General features: G+C 47.0%; 1 protein-coding gene across 3 annotated transcripts; it reads right to left on the bottom strand.

Annotated features, from left to right (window-relative positions):
• Positions 1–334: 334 nt before the first annotated feature.
• Positions 335–17,345, bottom strand: GIMAP8 (GTPase, IMAP family member 8). 3 transcript variants are annotated; one of them, XM_042975098.1, is made up of 5 exons: positions 17,172–17,345; positions 11,244–11,904; positions 6,957–7,002; positions 3,632–4,258; positions 335–1,359 (listed from the first exon to the last, which is right to left on the bottom strand). In XM_042975098.1, the coding sequence occupies exons 2-5, from the start codon at positions 11,853–11,855 to the stop codon at positions 644–646; spliced, it is 2,001 nt and encodes a 666-aa protein (XP_042831032.1). In that variant the 5' UTR covers positions 11,856–11,904; positions 17,172–17,345; the 3' UTR covers positions 335–643. The 3 variants fall into 3 exon arrangements, with proteins under 3 accessions (XP_042831032.1, XP_042831013.1, XP_042831022.1); XM_042975079.1 differs by having other exon boundaries at positions 11,244–11,907; positions 17,195–17,324; XM_042975088.1 differs by having other exon boundaries at positions 17,195–17,324.
• Positions 17,346–18,826: the final 1,481 nt, after the last annotated feature.

The following is an 18,826-nucleotide window of genomic DNA, read 5'->3' as shown; positions in this document are numbered from 1 at the left end:
CAATAAAATCTTTGGAAACCTCACAGACTCATGGTCATTTCCTAAGGAACAATAAAGAAGAGTAGACTGGGGCCCACTTTCCATTCAGGCTTGGAATGAAGACAGCACTAAAGAATATCCGCCCCAGGAAGAAAAGAATGTGCTGGCCCTGAGTTCTGCCCAATGGCGACAAGGCAGCTCAGGAGACCAGCATGCCTGACAAGCATCCCTGGGCACCCAGAGGCCCACGGGATCCAGCTTGTCCACTCTGCCACACCAGGAGTTGGCTGGACACTGCTCATTACTCTACCCTCGTGTGTCTGGATCCCCTGGTTCGTGGGTATTTGTCTGTATTCTGACCCCGGGCTGGCCTTGGTCACCGTGTCTGTCCTGACTCCACTCTATGTCCACAGGTGAGGTGATTCTTGTGATTTAATTCTGACCCTCAATGGCCACTCAATCTCAGGAGCCTCTTTCAAGATTTCCCCACCTAATTTCTCCTTCCTCCTTTCTAATCCCCTGCCCCAGGCTGACAATTTATTCACCTACTAAGAGCTGAAACATTGCAAGGTGGCCAGCATGTGCCTTTCAAGCCCTCTAAGACATGGACCCTCCTCCCCTCCCACCAGCCCTACCTCACACCCATCCCCAACTGAGGGTGTCTCTAACTTAAAGACACCCCACGTCCATCAACTACCGATGATACCATATCTTTTAAATTTTTCAGTAAGCTTTTGGGCTTGTCCTTTTCCTGGTTATTTCTAATGATTTTTTTTACATTCTCCCATTCATGGGGGTAACCATGCCCTCTGTGGCTATTTATCAGATCAACGGCCATTGTCAAAAGAAGACTTGCCTGGTTTTCCCTGGCTTGGCCAGTTTCTTTGTTATTAAAAGCACACACTCGCTCCTCACACTTCTTAGTTATGCTCTTAAGAGCTTTGTTATCTGTCTCCTGGAGGTAAACTTTGAGGTCCCCCCCTTCTAGGTCTTCCTTCCGAGTGAACAGCACAATCGTGTACTTCAGAACTTCCTCCCCAAAGATGGTCTCTAGATTCTTCACTGTCTTTTTGTCCTCCTCAGTGAAGCGTCCCAGCTGGAACACCAGGACCAGAACTATGTTCCCTCCCTCACAGCAGGACAAACAGTGTTTGACCTCCTCCTCCAGCCCAGATGGAGGAGTGCTGGCCGTCAGGCAGAGCAAGGGACTGTCCACAACCACAACCCTCCACCCTTCCCACATCCTCCTGCTGCTCTGGCTCTTCCTGGTGATCAGCTGTGTTCGGAGCTGGTCGAGGAAGTCACGCCTCCCAAGGATGGTGTTCCCCGTGGCGCTCTTCCCGGTGCCACTGCCCCCCACGAGGACAATGCTCAGCATGTCTGTCAAAAGGAAAGCAGGAAAGATTCATGACCATGGGCAGATCTGTGTGCGACTTTCAAAGTGATGCCAGACATCACAGCAGAGGATGCTCAGAGAGCACTGTGGCCACCCCCTCACCCGGCAGCTCCATCCCCAAGTATGGGGGTGGGGGGCGGCTTCTTCCAGCCAAGCACTCTGTGAACCCACAAGCACGACTTGGACCACCGTCTCTGCCCAGTGCTCACCCATGACATGGCCACTGTCCTTATCTCTGAACTTGCTCCCTCTTTCTGGTACCTCCTCTGACTCCTGTGGGTGCTACTGGCTGTATGACCCATCACCTACTCAGATACATCCGGGCTATACATCTCATCTCTTGGGCTTCTGTTCCTGCTGCAACTATGGCTTCCTGTTGCCAACCTAGTGCTGTAACTGCAGCAAAATCTCCTCGATGTATTTGAAAATTTATGCCATAGAACTGACTTTTCATGAAAAAGCAACTACATATATTATCAACAGATTACTAGTTCCTTCATTCGGACCATGCTACAATTCATGTCTCATTAAAACCACATTAAACTGAACTGTGTCTTTCTTTCATCAAGGAGTCAAAGAGTACTTAGAGGTTATAACCGTGAACACGCCCTCCCCTGTTCTGTGGGGCAATGACGGAGAACAGATGTCCTTCTAGATGGAATGACAGATGTACAGAGCCCTTGCAGAGTGTGCTAGTGGGGACTCCTTGTGACTCTGCACTTGTCCTGTGGTCTTTCTCTTCCACACTGCCTTTTTCCACAGTTCTCCTCAATTATGCATCGCTGGCCAAGTTACCAATATCCACCCAGAAACAAAGAGTGAGGGAAGCCTACCCTGTTCTGTTCCCCCAGGGGAAATTATTGAACTGCTTGTCCTGAACCCACAATCTCATAGTTATGCGTAAAGGATGAAAAAGAGATTAATCCTCCCACATTCCCACATTTGTCACAGGCTTCGGTCCTTGCTCCCATACCCTCGGAAGGTGGCTCCCAAGAACCTCCATGATCTCCCACTTCATGTAGAGGCACGAGCCCTCCATTTCCATCATTGTTCCAGATAGCTAGTGTGCTCTCTGCGATGTCCTCCAGCTTTCTCCCAGCCATCCAAACTCTGCCCATTTTCTAAAGCCCATTTCAAACTGGGCTTTCTCCACACAGCCTCTCCTGACATTCCCGCATATCTATGCTTCTTCAGGAGGCTCCCCAGCACCTGGGGCTCCATGGCAAATATGAAAGGGCTCTTTTGAGTCTGTATTCTTCCCAGGTGAGGACATTTGCCATGGGACAGAATGGGATGACTCATACTGGCCTGGAAGAATCTCAGTTCAGGGCAATAGAGTATGTAGCACAGAGTGCATGGGGACTTCTGCTAAAAAAGCAGGTAGTGGGGCTGGACTGAGAAACCCATCTAGCTGGGGCACCTGGGTGGCTCAATCGGTTGAGCATCTGACTTCAGCTCAGGTAATGCTCTTGTGGTTCGTGGGTTCAAGACCCACATCAGACTCTGCTGTCAGCATGGAGCCCACTTTAGATCTTCTCTCTCCTTCTCTCTCCCTCCCTCAAAAATAAATTATTAAGCTTAAAAAAAAAGAGGGGTGCCTAGGTGGCTCACTTGGTTAAGCATCCAACTCTTGATTTCAGCTTAAGTTATGATCTGAGGATTTGTGGGTTCAAGTCCTACATCAGACTCTACACTGACAGTGTGGAGCCTGCTCAGGATTCTCAACTCTCTCTCTCTCTCTCTCTCTCTCTCTCTCTGCCCCTCCCCTGCTTGGTCTGTCTCTCTCTCTCTCAAAATAAATAAATAAACTTTTTTAAAAAAAGAACCAAGAAGTTAAGAGAGGGAAAGAGAGAGAGATGGAGTGGGCTTAAGAGAAAGAGAAGAGCAAACCAATGGTTCAGAACTATCTCATCACCACCGCTGAGTCCTGAGCCCCAAACCACAGATACACTGTGGGGGAAACGGGAGATTAGAAAAAGCTCAACTCCTTCCCTTAAGTCCTTCACCATCCCCTTGGAGAGATGGGATAAGGATCAGGCAGGAAAAATTAAAGAGTTCGAGGTGTGGACAGTGTGCGGGGGGAAGGCTCATTACCTTAGGAACATTTGAGAAAGGAAGGAGAAAGAGAAAAGCTCGTCAAGAGCCTGGACCTGTCCTTTTTAGCTTCTCTCTGCCCTTCAGAAAATAGAAAGCTCTTGCACATGTCACATCTAGCTGTCAAAAGCATATATAAAATGTGTTTTACACAATATGTACCTTCCTGGCTGATGACGCATGGCTTGGCCCTGTTCTGCAGCACCAGGTCCACGATCTTTTGTAGGAGCTCGTCCACCTGGCACTGCTCCTCTGCCCCCGTCAGTCTGTAGTTGAAGGCGCTATACCGGTCTTTGCATTTCTTAATGAGCTGGTAGAGAGCTTCATTATTGCTTTTCAAGAACATCTCTAGATCCTGGTCCCCTAGATCTTCCTTCCTGGTGAGGAGGACGATCATGTACTCAATGAATTTCTCTCCAAAAATGCTTCGGATGGTGCCCAGCACAGCCTCATCCGTCTTGGTGAAAGAGCCCAGCGGGGTCACCAGCAGGAAGGCATGGAGGCCTTGAGGGGCATGTCTCTGAAGCTCAGCTTTAATGTCCTTTGAAGATGCAATGTCCGGAGTATCAATGACCCAAATTTTCCTCCCTCTCCAGATTCTGCTCACAGACGCAAACATCTGGGTTACCGACTTTTCACTGAATTTGGTCTCAAAGACTCCCTTCCCCAGAAGGCTGTTCCCGGCGGCACTTTTTCCGGCTCCACGCTTCCCCACAAGCAGGATCCTCAGTTCCAACAACTCAGGGCTCGGTTCACATCCTGTGGCCTGCAGCTGCTTTTCCCCTGGCCCTGTGGGGCAAAAGGGCAGATTCAGAGTCTCTTCTTGAGGCCGAATATGGAGATGTGGACAGGTTTTATGATTTCTCCTCCTTGCCAGTTTTTACAGAGAATGGCAGTAATGCTCTGAACAGCAGGACTATAGTCCCGGGTCAGAAGTCACTCACCCATTCAAGTAAAAACCACAAAGGCGGCCACGAATAAATTAGGAGATGTGTAAAAAGCTCAAGACCTCCCAGAAACATGAAAATCAGTTAAACTTGGCCTTTACAAGTCTTCGTCCTTAGATTTCCTTTCATTTGCTACCAAAGTCCATGAAGTCCATGGGCTGAGGCAGGACAAGGGAGAATCTGAGTTTAAAATGCCCCTTGGTGGTATATTCATAAAATGTTAGACTACTCAGCAACCAAAAACAAAAACAAAACAAAACAAAAAAGAATGAATGAATAAATGAACTATTGATATGCAACACGCATGGATCTTCTAAACATGCTAAATGAAAGAAGCCAGACACGAAACCACATGCTATCTGATTCCACTATATGAAGTTCAAGAACAGACAAAATTTAATCTATGTGGATAGAAATCTGGGTTGCAGTTCCCTTTGGGGAGAGGCAGCAGGAACTTAGGTAAGGTGATGGAAATGCTCAAGATCTTTATCTAGAGGATGGTCACTATGGGTAGATACATAAAGTCACTGAGCTCTACACTTAAGATCTGTGCATTTCACTCTACATTCATTATGCCTCAATACATGACTGTAGAAACTTGTGCCACAAAACTGTCTCTGCACACGTGCCCTGTCCCCATCACTTCTCCTTGATCCAACGTCAACACCAGACCTCCATGCTGAGCAAAGGGCAGAATCAGCAATACAGAGAATATTCAGAGTTTGAGGCATCCTAGGCGCTAAGGGTATGGATTGTCACTTGGTGTCAGAGCCGCCAAGTCTGGGAGGTGGAATGAACGCGGCATTTAAAGAAAGCCACTGAAATGCTAGTGACACCACGTCCTTGTTATGTTGCCTTGGGAAAGCTCCTACTTTCTTCCAAATCACCTCATACAAGGCTACATCGTATAAAAGGTCACTTCCAACTTTTTGAGCCACCCTGTGGCTACCCGTGGTGTGCTATTTCCTCACCACCACGAGGCAAAATTTGGGGCCATAACAGGTAAGTTCCTTCAGGTCTTGACAGAAGGGCATCCGGAGAATTTTAAATCCCTACTTCTGCCTAAGCTCACATCTTTCTGGCTAAGTTTACTCATCTGTCAATGAGACTAATGATAATACCACCCTCTTCCTAGGGCTGTCATGAGGAATATACTTTAGGGTTGTTAAGAATATATGGTTGTTATGAGAATTATATTTATACGCTAGGAGGATTGAATTATTTCTATATATTTTTCCAGCACATAATGTCAACTGCAATTATTATCATTATTAAAATTGAAATAATAATAAAAGAATAATTATTTTATTTAATAAATAAAAATGTTATAAACATTCTAGTTAATTAAAATTATTATTATTATTATTATTATTATTATTATTTTATTGTTATTATTTGGGGGAGTTCTATGGGGACAGAGATCTCACCTACCTTATTCATTGCTGAATATTCTGTGCTTGCACAGAGCTGGCCCAGAAATAACGTGAGAGTCCATCAATAAAGGGATAGTTGGGGGCACCTGGGTGGCTCAGTCAGTTAAGCTTACAACTTCGGCTCAGGTCATGATCTCACAGTTCATGAGTTCAAGCCCCACATCGGGCTCTGTGCTGATGGTGCAGAGACTGCTTGGGATTCTCTTTCCCTCTCTCTGCCCCTTCTGTGCTCTCTTACTCTCTCTCTCTCTCTCTCTCTCTCTCTCTCTCTCTCTCTCAAAATAAATAAGTAAACTTAAAAAAAAATTTTAAGCCTGATTTAAAAAAAATAATAAAAAAAAGGAAGGAAAGAAGGAAGGCAGGAAGGAAGGGATGGTTGAATTAGGCGTGTACGCCCTTACCGTGAACAAAACTGCATCTACTAAACAGAGCGAGGTAGATCTATATGTATTGATTTGTGCAGTGTGCGGGATGAATCATTAACGGCAATCATTACATGGATACTGAACTCCATTATGGAATCCTATAAATTAGTGCTCCCCAAGAAGGTAATTTCTGCTTTCCCAGTAGGAGCCAACATTGTATAGTCTTGGATCCAGGGCCAGGAAGACAAGGCTGAATCACAAAAAAAAAGCCACGAAAGACAAGCCCACCTCCACAATATTTCAGAGAAAGCCAGGGACACCCACTCCATGTCCACCACCTTTGCTGCTGCCATACCTACTCCCAAGTGTTAGGAGTTTCCTGGGGGACAGGTTGTGGACACCAACCTGAGCAAGGTCCCTAGAGCGCATCTTTGTTTCTAATTATCTATTTTTTCCACTTCATTTTGATGCCTAATGCATTCAAAAGAATATAGATATGAGCTTAACTTTTTTTTAATTTTTAAGTTTTTATTTATTTATTCATTTTGAGAGAGCACGAGCAGGGTTGGGGGACACAGAGAGAGGAAGAATCCCAAGCAGGATCCACACTATCACCACAGAGCCAGATGCAGGGCTTGAACTCACAAGCTGTGAGATCATGATCTGAGTCAAAATAAAGAGCTGGATGCCCAATCAACCACCCAGGCACCCCTGAGCTTAACATTTTTAAGGATCATCTTACCATGTGGATTGTCCCCCTTCTGAGATGTGGCTTCATTCACATGATCCTAGAAAATAAAGTGGGAAATGATGCTCAGAGACCCAAAATCTCATCTTTTCACAAAGCAAAGAAATGGAGACATAAGTATATAATTCAGAGTAATTTGATGATTGGGATGTGGTCAAATTCAGGCCATGGTCCTATTCCTTGTTGGCTTCTGTAGACCCATCCATAATGACAGTCGATCCTGAAACCCCATTGTTGCCACCACAACAGGCTTCCCAGAAATATGAAGATGGGTCTTGTTCTCACTCAGGTGAGTCCCATAAATGCCATCTAACCAAGGTATTTGTCCTGAAGCTCTAACTTTCCTTCTCCCCGGTCCCCAGTGGTAATAGCAATCCCTTCCAAAGTCTTCCAGAGTTTTTTCTGTTCCTGGAGAAAATCCAGAGGCTTAAAGACAGATTCTGGATTCCCCAGAAGAAGAAACTAGCCCAGTGATGTTTGTGATGTGCATCTGAGGGACCAGGGGAAGGGAGGAGATTGGGAATCACGCTCCCCACACATCTCCGGTGCCTTCTCCCTGCACCACACCCCCGGTACAGAGATGATCCTTCTTCTGACGTGAGAGCCAGGAAAATTTGGAACCTTCTCCATCCAGGTGGGCAAATGGAGACAACAGAGGATGGAAGGCCAAACACACAGTTGGTATTCCCTTCCCCTGCCTGGCCAAGCCATACAGTCGCACCCCAAACTTAAATTGTCATGAAATCAAAAGAGAAGGTGAAAACAACGATACACAATGTGGATGAATCTGCTATTCTTAGAAACTCCCAATACTTTATTTTAACCTTATCTTTGTTAAATTTCCATGCTAGCCAAGGAAATTTTCCCTCTGCTTTCTTACCTGGCCTTACCCCAAACCATTGATACCTTCCACCATCTCCCTCCCTGGGTCTTCTCCATTCAGCTCTGATTATCACACTTCTTTCTTCTTACCTGGCACAACTCAAGGTCTTTCATGTTCTTTAAATGGAAAACATTTTTACAATGCAAATGTGTATGATCTAAAAATTAATAATGTTTTTAATGTTTATTTATTCTTGAGAGAGACAGAGCACAAGCAGGGGAGGGGCAGAGAGAAAGGGAGACAAAGAATCCTATGCAGGCTCCAGGCTCCGAGCTGTGAGCACAGAGCATGATGGGGGGCTCGGATTCCACAATCCATGAGATCATGACGTGAGCCAACTAACCCACCCAGATGCCCCTAAAAATTACTAATTTTTAAATTCCCAATCCACTACCAAAGGAACAATAGCTAATTCACATACATCCTTCTATGTTTTTCTAAGTTTATACAAACACACACACAAGCATATATGAACACATCGGGAGAACTTGGCTAGGTTTCAATCTGCTTAATACTATGTCCTGTACATCTGTACAAATCAGTACATATCGATCAACCCAATTTTTCTAGAAGATGCTATTTACTCCACAGCATGGATATGGAAAATTCCATACTAATGTAACGATTCCTGTATTTTTTTAAAGATTTTATTTTGGGGCGCCTGGGTGGCGCAGTCGGTTGGGTGTCCGACTTCAGCCAGGTCACGATCTCGCACTCCGTGAGTTCGAGCCCCGCGTCAGGCTCTGGGCTGATGGCTCAGAGCCTGGAGCCTGTTTCTGATTCTGTGTCTCCCTCTCTCTCTGCCCCTCCCCCGTTCATGCTCTGTCTCTCTCTGTCCCAAAAATAAATAAATGTTGAAAAAAAAATTTAAAAAAAAAAAGATTTTATTTTAAGTAATCTCTACACCCAACATGGGGCTTGAACTTAACAATCTCGAGATGAGGAGTCATATGCTCTACTGACCGAGCCAAATGATTCCTTTATTGATAGATCATAAGCTTATTTCTGGATTTACTATTTGAAAAGATGCAATGATAAATATCCTTATATATACATCTTTATATGTGCAAATGTTTTCCTTTCTTGGTAACAGGGTCCTAAAAGTGGGAATCTTGCTCAGTCTCTGGGTTGTTAGAGTCCTTAATGTCTCCATAACTTATGTGAAACTTATACACGTCCATGATAATAATAACAGTAATAATAATGGCAACTATGGAGCGCCTGGGTGACTCAGTCAGTTGGGCGTCTGACTTAGGCTCAGGTCATAATCTCATGGTTCATGGGTTTGAGGCCCATGTCGGGCTCTGTGCTGACAGCTTCAGATTCTGTCTCCATCTCTCTCTGCCCCTTCCCTGTTTGTGCTCTCTCTCTCTCAAGAATAAACATTAAAAAATTAAATAATAGTATAATAATGGCAGCTAATAATTACTGAATGCTTGCATTTCAAGTATTTGCAAATAACTTTGTCAGCATTTCATTAAACCCTGAGATACATAGTATTATCCCTTTTTACACAAGACAGAAAAATAAGATACTGTGGTCAACAAAAAGGATAGGAGTTCTGTCCCTCAGGGAGTCTGTGGGGAGGCAGCCGTTGAAAGCACATACAGAGCAACCACTTGACTGGCTGATGGCCATGAGGAGGAGAAGCGCCCTGAGGGAAGGGGGGCTGTAGGAGCTCATCCCAGGGGCCCACAGGGAAGACTCTCTGAGCAAAGGAGCTCTAGCAGAGGCAGACCTGGAACGGGGTGGGATGGGAGAGGGGAAGTGTCCAGGTGGAGAAAATTCCAAGTTCAAAGCTCTAGAGCACACATGAGTATAAGTCAAGGACCCCACAGGGAAGGCCGGTGGGACCAACACATAAAGAGCAAGTTAGAGGGTGAGGGGCCAGCTCAGGTCAGGGATTCCAAACTTGATCTGAAGATCAACGTACAGTCACTGCAGGATTTTACACAACAGGGGGTTGTGTTCTGGGTACACTGCGGACAGTTCATTCTGTGCCCCTTATCCTCTCTGCTGGCATCCCTGTTCCATACAGCCTTCAGGGGAGAGACAGAGGCTATAAAGGAGAGAGAGAGGGAGGTCAGAGCTAGGAGATAAGAGAGTGACAAGTTCTCCTGAGCCTCAGGGTCCTCATCGTACATTGAATAGGTGTGAAGATTTGATCAGTCTGGGGGTCTGGGACTTAGCAGGTGCTCAGTAAATATTGCCTTCCTTCTCATTTCCATCCTGTTTGGGTTTAACACTCACCAGTTCTCAGAAGATTCACTCTGACCAAAGCTGCCCCCACGTTGGATTTTTGCTTTGCTTTACATCCATGGACACTTGCATTTAAAGACTCCTCTGTACCAACATTCACTTACTTATGCTCAATCAGGAACTGCTTCGTGTCTTCTGCATGAGTCACTCAAACAGAAGCGTGAGGTCCTCGAAAACAAAAGCCTGGATTTTTGTATCTTCCTTCATTACAAATATATTTTCCACTCAAGTCTAGAAATTAAATAAAATACCACTCTGGCTGTCGTGTAGAAAATGGATTGAGGGGTAAGGCACAAGAACGAATGAGGGGAAGGTTGTTTGTAAAACAGTACAGGCAAGAACAGAGGCTGGCTTGGAGCAGAGCGGGGGCAGTGGAGATGGAGAGAAATGCATGGATTCCAGGCACACCGATCACACAAGACCTAAGGACTTCTCAAATATCAGCTGCCAGCTAGTAGTAGCAAAGCCGACCTCTGGGTTTAGGTTCAAGGAGCATCAGGAGCATCACCACCATTTACCCAGTTGAGAGAAAACTGAAGTCTCATACATCTCAGAGGGAAAACCAAAAGTGTAACCTTGTGAAGCCTGAGATCCTGTAGGAGAGTCAAGTGGAGACATCAGACGGCAACTGGATAAGGGAGCAGGATTCAGAGGAGAGGCCTGGACAGGAGTGACAAATCTGGAAACCATTAGCGATCAAGGGAGCTCAAAGCTGGAGGGCAGAGAATTGAGGAAAGCCTAGAACCACACCCTGAAGATCTCAACTTTTAGAGGCCATGTGAAGAGAACTCAACAATCTCCAGAGGAGCCAGAAAGAGTAGGAGGAAAAAAAACAAAAAGAGTATAGCTGTATTGAAGCCAAGGGAAGAAAGGGTCTATTTGTGTGTCCAATACTGTGAGGGAAAAACTTAAGTAAAGACTTAACTGTATCCATTAATTTGCCAATAAATTTCAAAGTCCAAAGGGTAATCCTCAAAGCAACCTACCATCTGGTGCCTCAACTTTCCAGATCATAGATAAACACCTCCTAAACAAAGCCTAGGTTCCATCACACAATGTGACAGGTCACTTATCCATGCTTGTCTTCAACCCACTAGCTCTCACCACAAAGATCCTTGAGGACCTTCAGCATTTCTTACCAGGAATCCACTGCCTTCATTTCTGAGATTCACGATATATGGTCCTCCGTTTTCATCCACCAAACGCTGGACCATGCAGAGGAGCTCCCTCACCTGGACATCCCGCTCATCCTCACTTGCCTTGTTGTTAAAAGCGCAGTATCGGCCTCCACAGTTTTCAACCAACTCCCTAAGGGAGTTCTCATCTTCAATGCAATCTTTCAGTGAGTCATTCTCCAAATCATCCTTCCGAGTGAAGACAATAATGATGTGCCTCCTGGAGTTAGCTCCAAACACCTCCTGGATCCCCTTGACTGTCTCTATGTCCTCGACCTTATAAAAGCTGATGGGGATTACCAGAAGCAGGACGTGGAGGCTGGGAGCAGAGAGCTCGAAGCAGTGTTCAATGTTACGTTGCTTGTCTTTGGCACAAGACTTTGAGGAGAAAAGGTCAGGGGTGTCAATGACCACAATCCTTCTCTCTTTTGTGAACCCACTCTCTCTCTGGCATGTTTTAGTCACCATCTGGTCACTGAATTTGGACACGAATGCAGCTTTGCCCAGAATAGTGTTTCCTGTGGCACTTTTTCCTGCACCACTTTTGCCTAAGAGGAGAAGCCTCAGTTCCGGCATGGAGCACTCTGGCTCCAGTTTCCTCTCCTGACACAGGCTCTGGTTGGTTCTGCTGGGATAAAAAGCAACACATCAGTGTTCAACCCATGCAAGAGTGGATAGAGGAGCAGCAAGAAAAATGCCTTCCTTTTTGGCTTTTCCCAAAGGATGTGGCCTACTGAAGTCAACTCAGGCTAGATTGGGATAAGAAATCCTGTTTCCCACAATCTTCTCCGTGCTCTTGTCTCTGAAATAAATCCACACTGGTAAGATGCCCAGCACTGTAGGGGCACCTGGGTAGCTCAATCGGTTGTGTCCAACTCTTGATCTCAGCTCAGGTCATGATCTCACGGTTTGTGGGATCGAGCCCCACATGGGGTTCTGCGAGGACAGCACAGAGCCTGCTTGGGATTCTCTTCTCTCCCTCTCTCTCTCTCTCTCTCTGCCCCTCCCTTGCTCGCTTGCTCTTGTTCTCTCTCTCTCTCTCTCAAAATAAATAAACACTTTAAAAAAAGATATTCAACACCGTTGACTGACTAAACCAACAACCCCCTTCTCTGTATTCATCACCCATTATACATGCTGGGGGAAACTGTGATAGACAGAATAATGCCCCCCCCCACCAGATGTCCATGTGCTAATCCCTGGAATCTGTGATTGTGTTATTTTACATGGCAAAAGGGACGTTGCCAATGTGATTAAGGCTCTTGAGACGGAGAGATAAGAGGATCCTAGAGGATCATCCAGGTGGATCCATTATAATCACACTAAAAGAGGTCCTTCCAAGAGGAAGATAGGAAAGTCAGAGTAAGAAAAAGGAGATGTGAGGACAAAAGCAGAAGTCAGAGAGTGAGAAAGATTTGAAAATGCTACACAATTGGTTTTAAAAATGGAATAAGGAGCCACCAGCCAAAGGCAATGCAGGCAGCTTCTAGAAGCTGGGAAAGGCAAGGAAATGGCTTCTGCTACACAGCCTCCTCCAGAAGAATCCTGCCCAACACTGATTTTAGGACTTCTGACCTCCAGACTGTAAAATAATAGCTTGGTGGGTTTTTAGCAACTAACTTTGTGGCAATTTGTTACAGCAGCAACAGGAAATTAATACGTTCTCTCTCCCAGCTTCCTTTCGACCAGGGGTGGCCATGTGACCCAGTTCAACCTGATGACAGTTGAGGGAATATTTGCCTGGGTCTTTTGGGAATGTTATTGTTTTCTTGATGATAGAGGCAGACTCAAGTAGAGAGCTCCTGTTCTCACCTCCTCCCCCTTCTTCTTTTTATTTTTTCTTTTTATTTTTTTTTAAGTTTTTTTAAAGCTTATTTATTTGTGAGAAAGACAGAGCATGAATGGGGGAGGGGCAGAGACAGAGAGAGACACTGAATCTCAAATACGGTCCAGGCTCTGAGCTGTCAGCAGAGCTTAAACTCGGGAACAGTGAGATCATGACCTGAGCTGAAGTCGGACTGATGCTTAACCAACTGAGCCACCTAGGCTCCCCCTTCTTCTTATTTGACATTTAAATGTGACATCTGGAATGGCAGCAGATATCATGAGGCAATGAGGTAACAAATAAGAGAACAAATGTTGTTGAAGGACCCCAGAGCAGAAAGATAAAAGGATCCCCGATGACATCACTGGGCTACCAAAACATCCTTGAGATTGCCCTTTTGCTAAGTAAACAGCTGATATTCTAATGATTTAAGCTGCTGCTACTCAGAGCATGGTTCACGAACAAGCGATATTGCCAATAACTGAGATCATGTTAGAAATACAACATCTCAGCCCCACGCCAGACTTGCTGAATGAGAATTCTTCATTTGACAAGTTCCAGGTGATTCTCATGAGCATTCAAGTTTGAGAAGCACTGGTGTTAAGCCACCATTGGTTAAAGATTAGCATTCCGGGGCGCCTGGGTGGCTCAGTCGGTTGGGCGGCCGACTTCGGCTCAGGTCATGATCTCGCGGTCCGTGAGTTCGAGCCCCGTGTCAGGCTCTGTGCGGACAGCTCAGAGCCTGGAGCCTGTTTCGGGTTCTGTGTCTCCCTCTCTCTGACCCTCCCCGTTCATGCTCTGTCTCTCTCTGTCTCAAGAATAAATAAACGTTTAAAAAAAAAAAAAGATTAGCATTCCTAACTGAATCAGAAACCACTGGAAGAGCCAAGTTTCCCAGCACTATTTCTTTTTTTTTTTCATGTTTATTCATTTTTGAGCTAGAGAGACAGAGAACACAAGTGGGTGAGGGGCAGAGAGAGAGAGAGAGGGAGACACAGAACTTGAAGCAGGCTCCAGGCTCTGAGCTGTCAGCACAGAGCCCGATGCAGGGCTCAAACCCACAAACTGCGAGATCATGCCCTGAACCGAAGTCAGACGCTCAGCCGACTGAGTCACCCAGGCTCCCCTCCCAGAACTATTTCTTGAACAGTCCCTTTTCCAAATGATTCTGTCAGATACCAGGGGCCCATGTTTCCATGAGTCTTTCCCTAGGTTGTCTGTTTTGTCCACTGGACACTGTATTCCTGAACCAGAAAGCCTTAATTACTAAAACCAAGATGACTTAATGTTATTCTACTAAAAATATAACTCTAAAATGAGGCTTCATTATGTAATGGAGCAGGTTCCAACACCTTGCTATTGTTCAAAACTGTCACAGTATTCTTGGCTTTTTAATCCCCTGTAGAACTTTGAAAATCAGTTGTCATTGTCTTCAGGAAACCCTGTTGAAATCTAGAGTGTCGTTGCATTGAATTTGTAGCTTACTTTTATTTTTTTATTAAGTATTTATTTATTTTGAGAGAGAGACAGAGAGAGAGCACATGCACAAATCACAAGGGGACAGAGACAGAGGAGAGAGAGAATCCCAACATGGGACTCGATCTCACAGACTGCGAGATCATGACCTGAGCTGAGGTCAAGAGTCGGACGCCCAACCGACAGAGCTACCCAGGCGTCCCTGCAGCTTAGTTTTAGAAGAATGGACATCCACATAGAGTTGTTCTCCCCACTCCTTTTTTTAGTCAGTTTTAAATATGTTCTAATTTCAATCATTTCTTTTTGATCCATAAATTAAGAGAAGTAATTACAAAATTTAAAAATGAGCGGCACCTGGATGGCTCATTTGGTTGAGTGTCCGACTTTGGCTCAGGTCATGATCTCACAGTTTGAGCCCTACTTAGCTGAAGTGTCAGCTGGGGTCAAGCCTTTCATGGTTTTTCCAGACTGAACAGATCATCAACTCTTCTCTGGACTTCTGCAATAACAGAATCACTGATTCCCCCTGCTTCTACCCTTCTAGAGGCTATGGTCTGTAGACAGTCAGTGTGCTCCTGCACAAACAGGAGACAGATAATGTCATTCATCAGTCCAAAGTCCCCCCGTGGCTTCCCCCTGACTTGAAATAACAAGCAAAGCCTTTACAGTGGTCGACAAGACCCTACCCATCTGGATTCTAGCTGTCTCTCTGATCTCCTCTCCCACCCCTCTCCACATTGTTTTGTCTCCTGTAGTCACATGGACCTCCTTGCTGTTCCCCAAATGTGCAACCTTGGGCCTTGGTGCTGGTCGTTCACCTGAGCTAGAACACTCTTCCCCCGGACTCATGCAAGGCGCATTCACCTCCTTTAGATCTTTACCGCATTGGCCCTGTGGGACAGATGGCCTTCTTCAGTCATCCTACATTTAACAGCAATCCCCCTACTGCATCCCAACAGCATTCTGCGTCCCCCACATGCCTGTTCTGTACGCCCCCAGCAACCACTGCAACCACCTTTCACATTGTGCATTTACTTGCTTATTGCTTTCTTTTGTCTCCCCATGGCTAAGAGGTAAGTCCCATGAGAAGGAGGACCTGCTTTATCTTGTTCACCATCGCATCTATGACCCAGAGAAGGCATTCGATAAGCACCAGCTGATAGTATTTACTTCATCTAACTTTGAAATTCTCTCTACCACCCTTGGTATGAAACTCTGTAAGAGCAGAGACCATGCCTGTCTTGTCCTGTGTCCCTAGTCCCTGATATTGTGCCTGGCTTAATAGTATAGGCTTAATAAGTGGTGTTAAATGAATGATCATGGGGTAGAGGGGTGAGGAAAGGAAGAAAAACAGTTTTTACAAATGAAGAGAGTGACTGAAGTGATGCCACTTTGAATTAAAAAAAAGAGAAGTAACTTCACACTGTATCCCAAGCCAATGAAGTGACATTTTTTGGAACATTAATTTTTTTTAAAAAAGACACTAGTGGGCAAATAGCTGAAGGAAGCAGAGACCTCCAGCAGGTCTGAAGAAGAAAGAAATTGATTTCCCAAGTAAGCTCCACTGCTCACATGATTACCCATCATAGTGTGTGTAAATTAATGAGCCTTTGCTAAACTGTGTGTTATATTGAATCAGGGACCCACCCAACCTACGCCCTTGCCTTGCGAACTTTTCTCTGGAGCAGAAGGGGTGCCTAGGTGGCTCAGTGGTTGAGCCGCTGACTTTGGCTCAGGTCATGATCTCAAGGTTCATGGGTTGGACCCCTATGTGGGGCTTTCACTGACAGCGCTAAGCCTGCTTCGGATTCTGTCTCCATCTCAATCTCTCTCTCTCTCTCTCTCTCTCTCTCTACCCCTCCCCTGCTTGTTCGTTCTCTCTCTCTCTCTCTCTCAAAAAATATTTAAAAAAAAAAAAAGTCGGACAAAAGGTAACCAAAACTCCCCCTCCCTCACTCTCTCCTTTACCCACACTCCCCTCTGACCATCTCCCAGCCCCTCTGGAGACCCCAGCAGGGCAAGGAGAGAGAGAAAACGAGAGCTTTCACTCCAGAACTATAGTGACACTCTCCAGCAACCTGTACTTGTTCTCGGGGTATAGCTCGAGGGGGATGTGGGTTCAGCCGTACAAGCAAAGCTCCCAATGGTCTGGGGAATCTGCCCTGCACCCGGGAAGTTCAAGCCCACAGAAAGAGATGGCCAGAGAAGCTTCCAAAGCCTAGCCTGGGGAGGACGCACTCCCAGCCCCGCAGGTCAGGCAGTCATCAGGAGGACAGAAAAGCATTCAACGGTGACAGCCCAGGGGGCTCAAATGTAGGCAAAATCATAAGTCTTGTTTGGGGCAACCACCGGCCATCCCGAGGGCTCAGTTAAGGGGACCCGACAGCGCACGGGGTGGGGAACAAAAGCGAGCGTGGACGGGGCGGATCCGTGGCTACCAGCCTCCTCCCCCAACCCTGCCATCGGCCCCTCGCCGCCGAGCCCTCCTCGGGGAAGGCGAGGAGCCCGCCTCCCTCCCCCATCCCCCCTCCCCCCTCCCCCGCTCCCCCCTCCTCCCCGCGACCCGCCCGGCCTCGGGCCCCCCACCCCCCCTCCCGCGCGGATGCGCAGGCACCTCGGCTCCGGCTCCGGGCGCGTCGTGGGCACCATGGCTCCGGAAAGTGGCCGAGAGCCCCGCAGCAGCCGGCCCAGGGCGGGAGGAGGGCCGCGCGGAGAAAAAGCAGGGGCGGGCCCTCAGAGGCGGTGAGGGTGGAGGGGAGAGTTTGGGCTGGTGCCAGGTCGCGGGGTGCAGACGAGGGACAGGCACGCCTCCCCCCCCCCCCCCCCCCGGCCGCGCCCTCCTGGGGACACGAAGGGCAGGACTCGAGAGCGGAAGCTGGGCCTGGGGCTGCGGCGCCCCCGAGGGTTCCCCTGGAGAGGGTCATAGTGCGGGGTGCTCCCGTCCCTGGGACCGACGTCATGGAGCCTGAAGACGCTGAGCCTGGCCGGTGCGGGGACGGCGCCCAGCAGGTGGTGCTTCTCCAGCTGGTGTCCGCCACCCTGGGCACCTGAGACCCCTTCCCGAGACTGAGGACGCCGGTTTCCTTCTCCCACCCCCACCCTCTAGCAACTCCTCACACCCCTCCTGGGGGACCCTCCAACCAGACCTGGGGAACACGCTGCTTGCCAGGCTAAAGGGTTCCTTCTTAGAGCCCGGCTAACATTGAAATGCTGCAACTTCTATGCTTTCCAACAGCTTATAAACGAAACCCTTTTTGTGCGTGATGATAGTATCCGGAAGCTTCCTACTACAGGAGCCGGACTCTGAGAAAGACTATTATTTTATTATGGTTTTTCTTTATTTTATTTTTGTAATGCCTTTTCAGTTTTGAAAGAGAGACAGAGCGTGAGCAGGGGAAGGGCAGAGAGAGAGAGGGAGACACAGAAGCAGGCTCCAGGCTCCCAGCTGTCAGCACAGAGGCTAGAACCCATGAAGTGAGAGATCATGACCTGAGCGGAAGTCTGAGCTTAACCAGCTGAGCCACCCAGGTGCCCTGATTATGGATTGTTAAAAAAACAACAACACACCAACATCACAGAATTTTACCATCTTACCGATTTTTTTAAAGTTTATTTACTTTTGAGAGGGAGAGAGAATCCCAAGCAGGCTCTGCACTACCAGTGGGGTTTGAACTCCAGGATCCCGGGATCAAACTCACGAACTATGATATTAGGACCTGAGCAGAAATCAAGAGTCCTAGGCTCTACTGAGCCACGCAGGCGCCTCCCCATCTTAGCCATTTTTAAGTGCACAGTGCAGAGCATTAAGTACCTTCCTTGTTGTGCAAGAGCTGGAGAACTTTGCCACCCTGCAACAATAAAACTCTGTACTCATTAGCCCTTAATGCCCCTCCACTCCCCCAGCCCCTGATAACGACTTCTCTACTTTCCGTTTCTGTGATTTTAAGGGCTTTAGATACTTCATGTACCTGGAACCAGTGTTTGCCCTTTGTGACTAGCCTTTTTTCATTTAGGGGAGTGCCCTGGAGGTCCCTCTGCGTGACTGCTCTTTTCATGGGAATGCAGAAGCTGATGAATGGCCTTGAGCTCACGCTGTCCCACCAAGCTTGGTCTTTGAAATGTGTCAGGTGGTGCTAGACTTCCAGAGATCCTGCAAAAAGGAGGAGCAGTGGGGGCCCTGACCAGGTTTTGGGGGCTGCTCTGTCCCAAAGGGTCCAGCTCCCCTCTGGGCTGGTCATGCCCATCT

Source organism: Panthera tigris, chromosome A2 (assembly GCF_018350195.1).
Source record: "Panthera tigris isolate Pti1 chromosome A2, P.tigris_Pti1_mat1.1, whole genome shotgun sequence".
Taxonomy (NCBI): domain Eukaryota; kingdom Metazoa; phylum Chordata; class Mammalia; order Carnivora; family Felidae; genus Panthera; species Panthera tigris.
Note: the sequence above shows the minus strand (reverse complement) of the source record. Positions and strands in the feature narration are given on the sequence as shown.

Excerpts from the sequence above, each read along its gene's own strand:
- GIMAP8 (XM_042975079.1), bottom strand. The coding sequence starts at position 17,229 with ATGGTGCCCACGACGCGCCCGGAGCCGGAGCCGAG. Across the intron at positions 4,259-6,956 it reads GAAGGGGGACAATCCACATG|GGCCAGGGGAAAAGCAGCTG; the intron begins GTAAGATGATCC and ends TTTGCCCCACAG. Across the intron at positions 1,360-3,631 it reads ATGCGTCATCAGCCAGGAAG|ACATGCTGAGCATTGTCCTC; the intron begins GTACATATTGTG and ends TCCTTTTGACAG.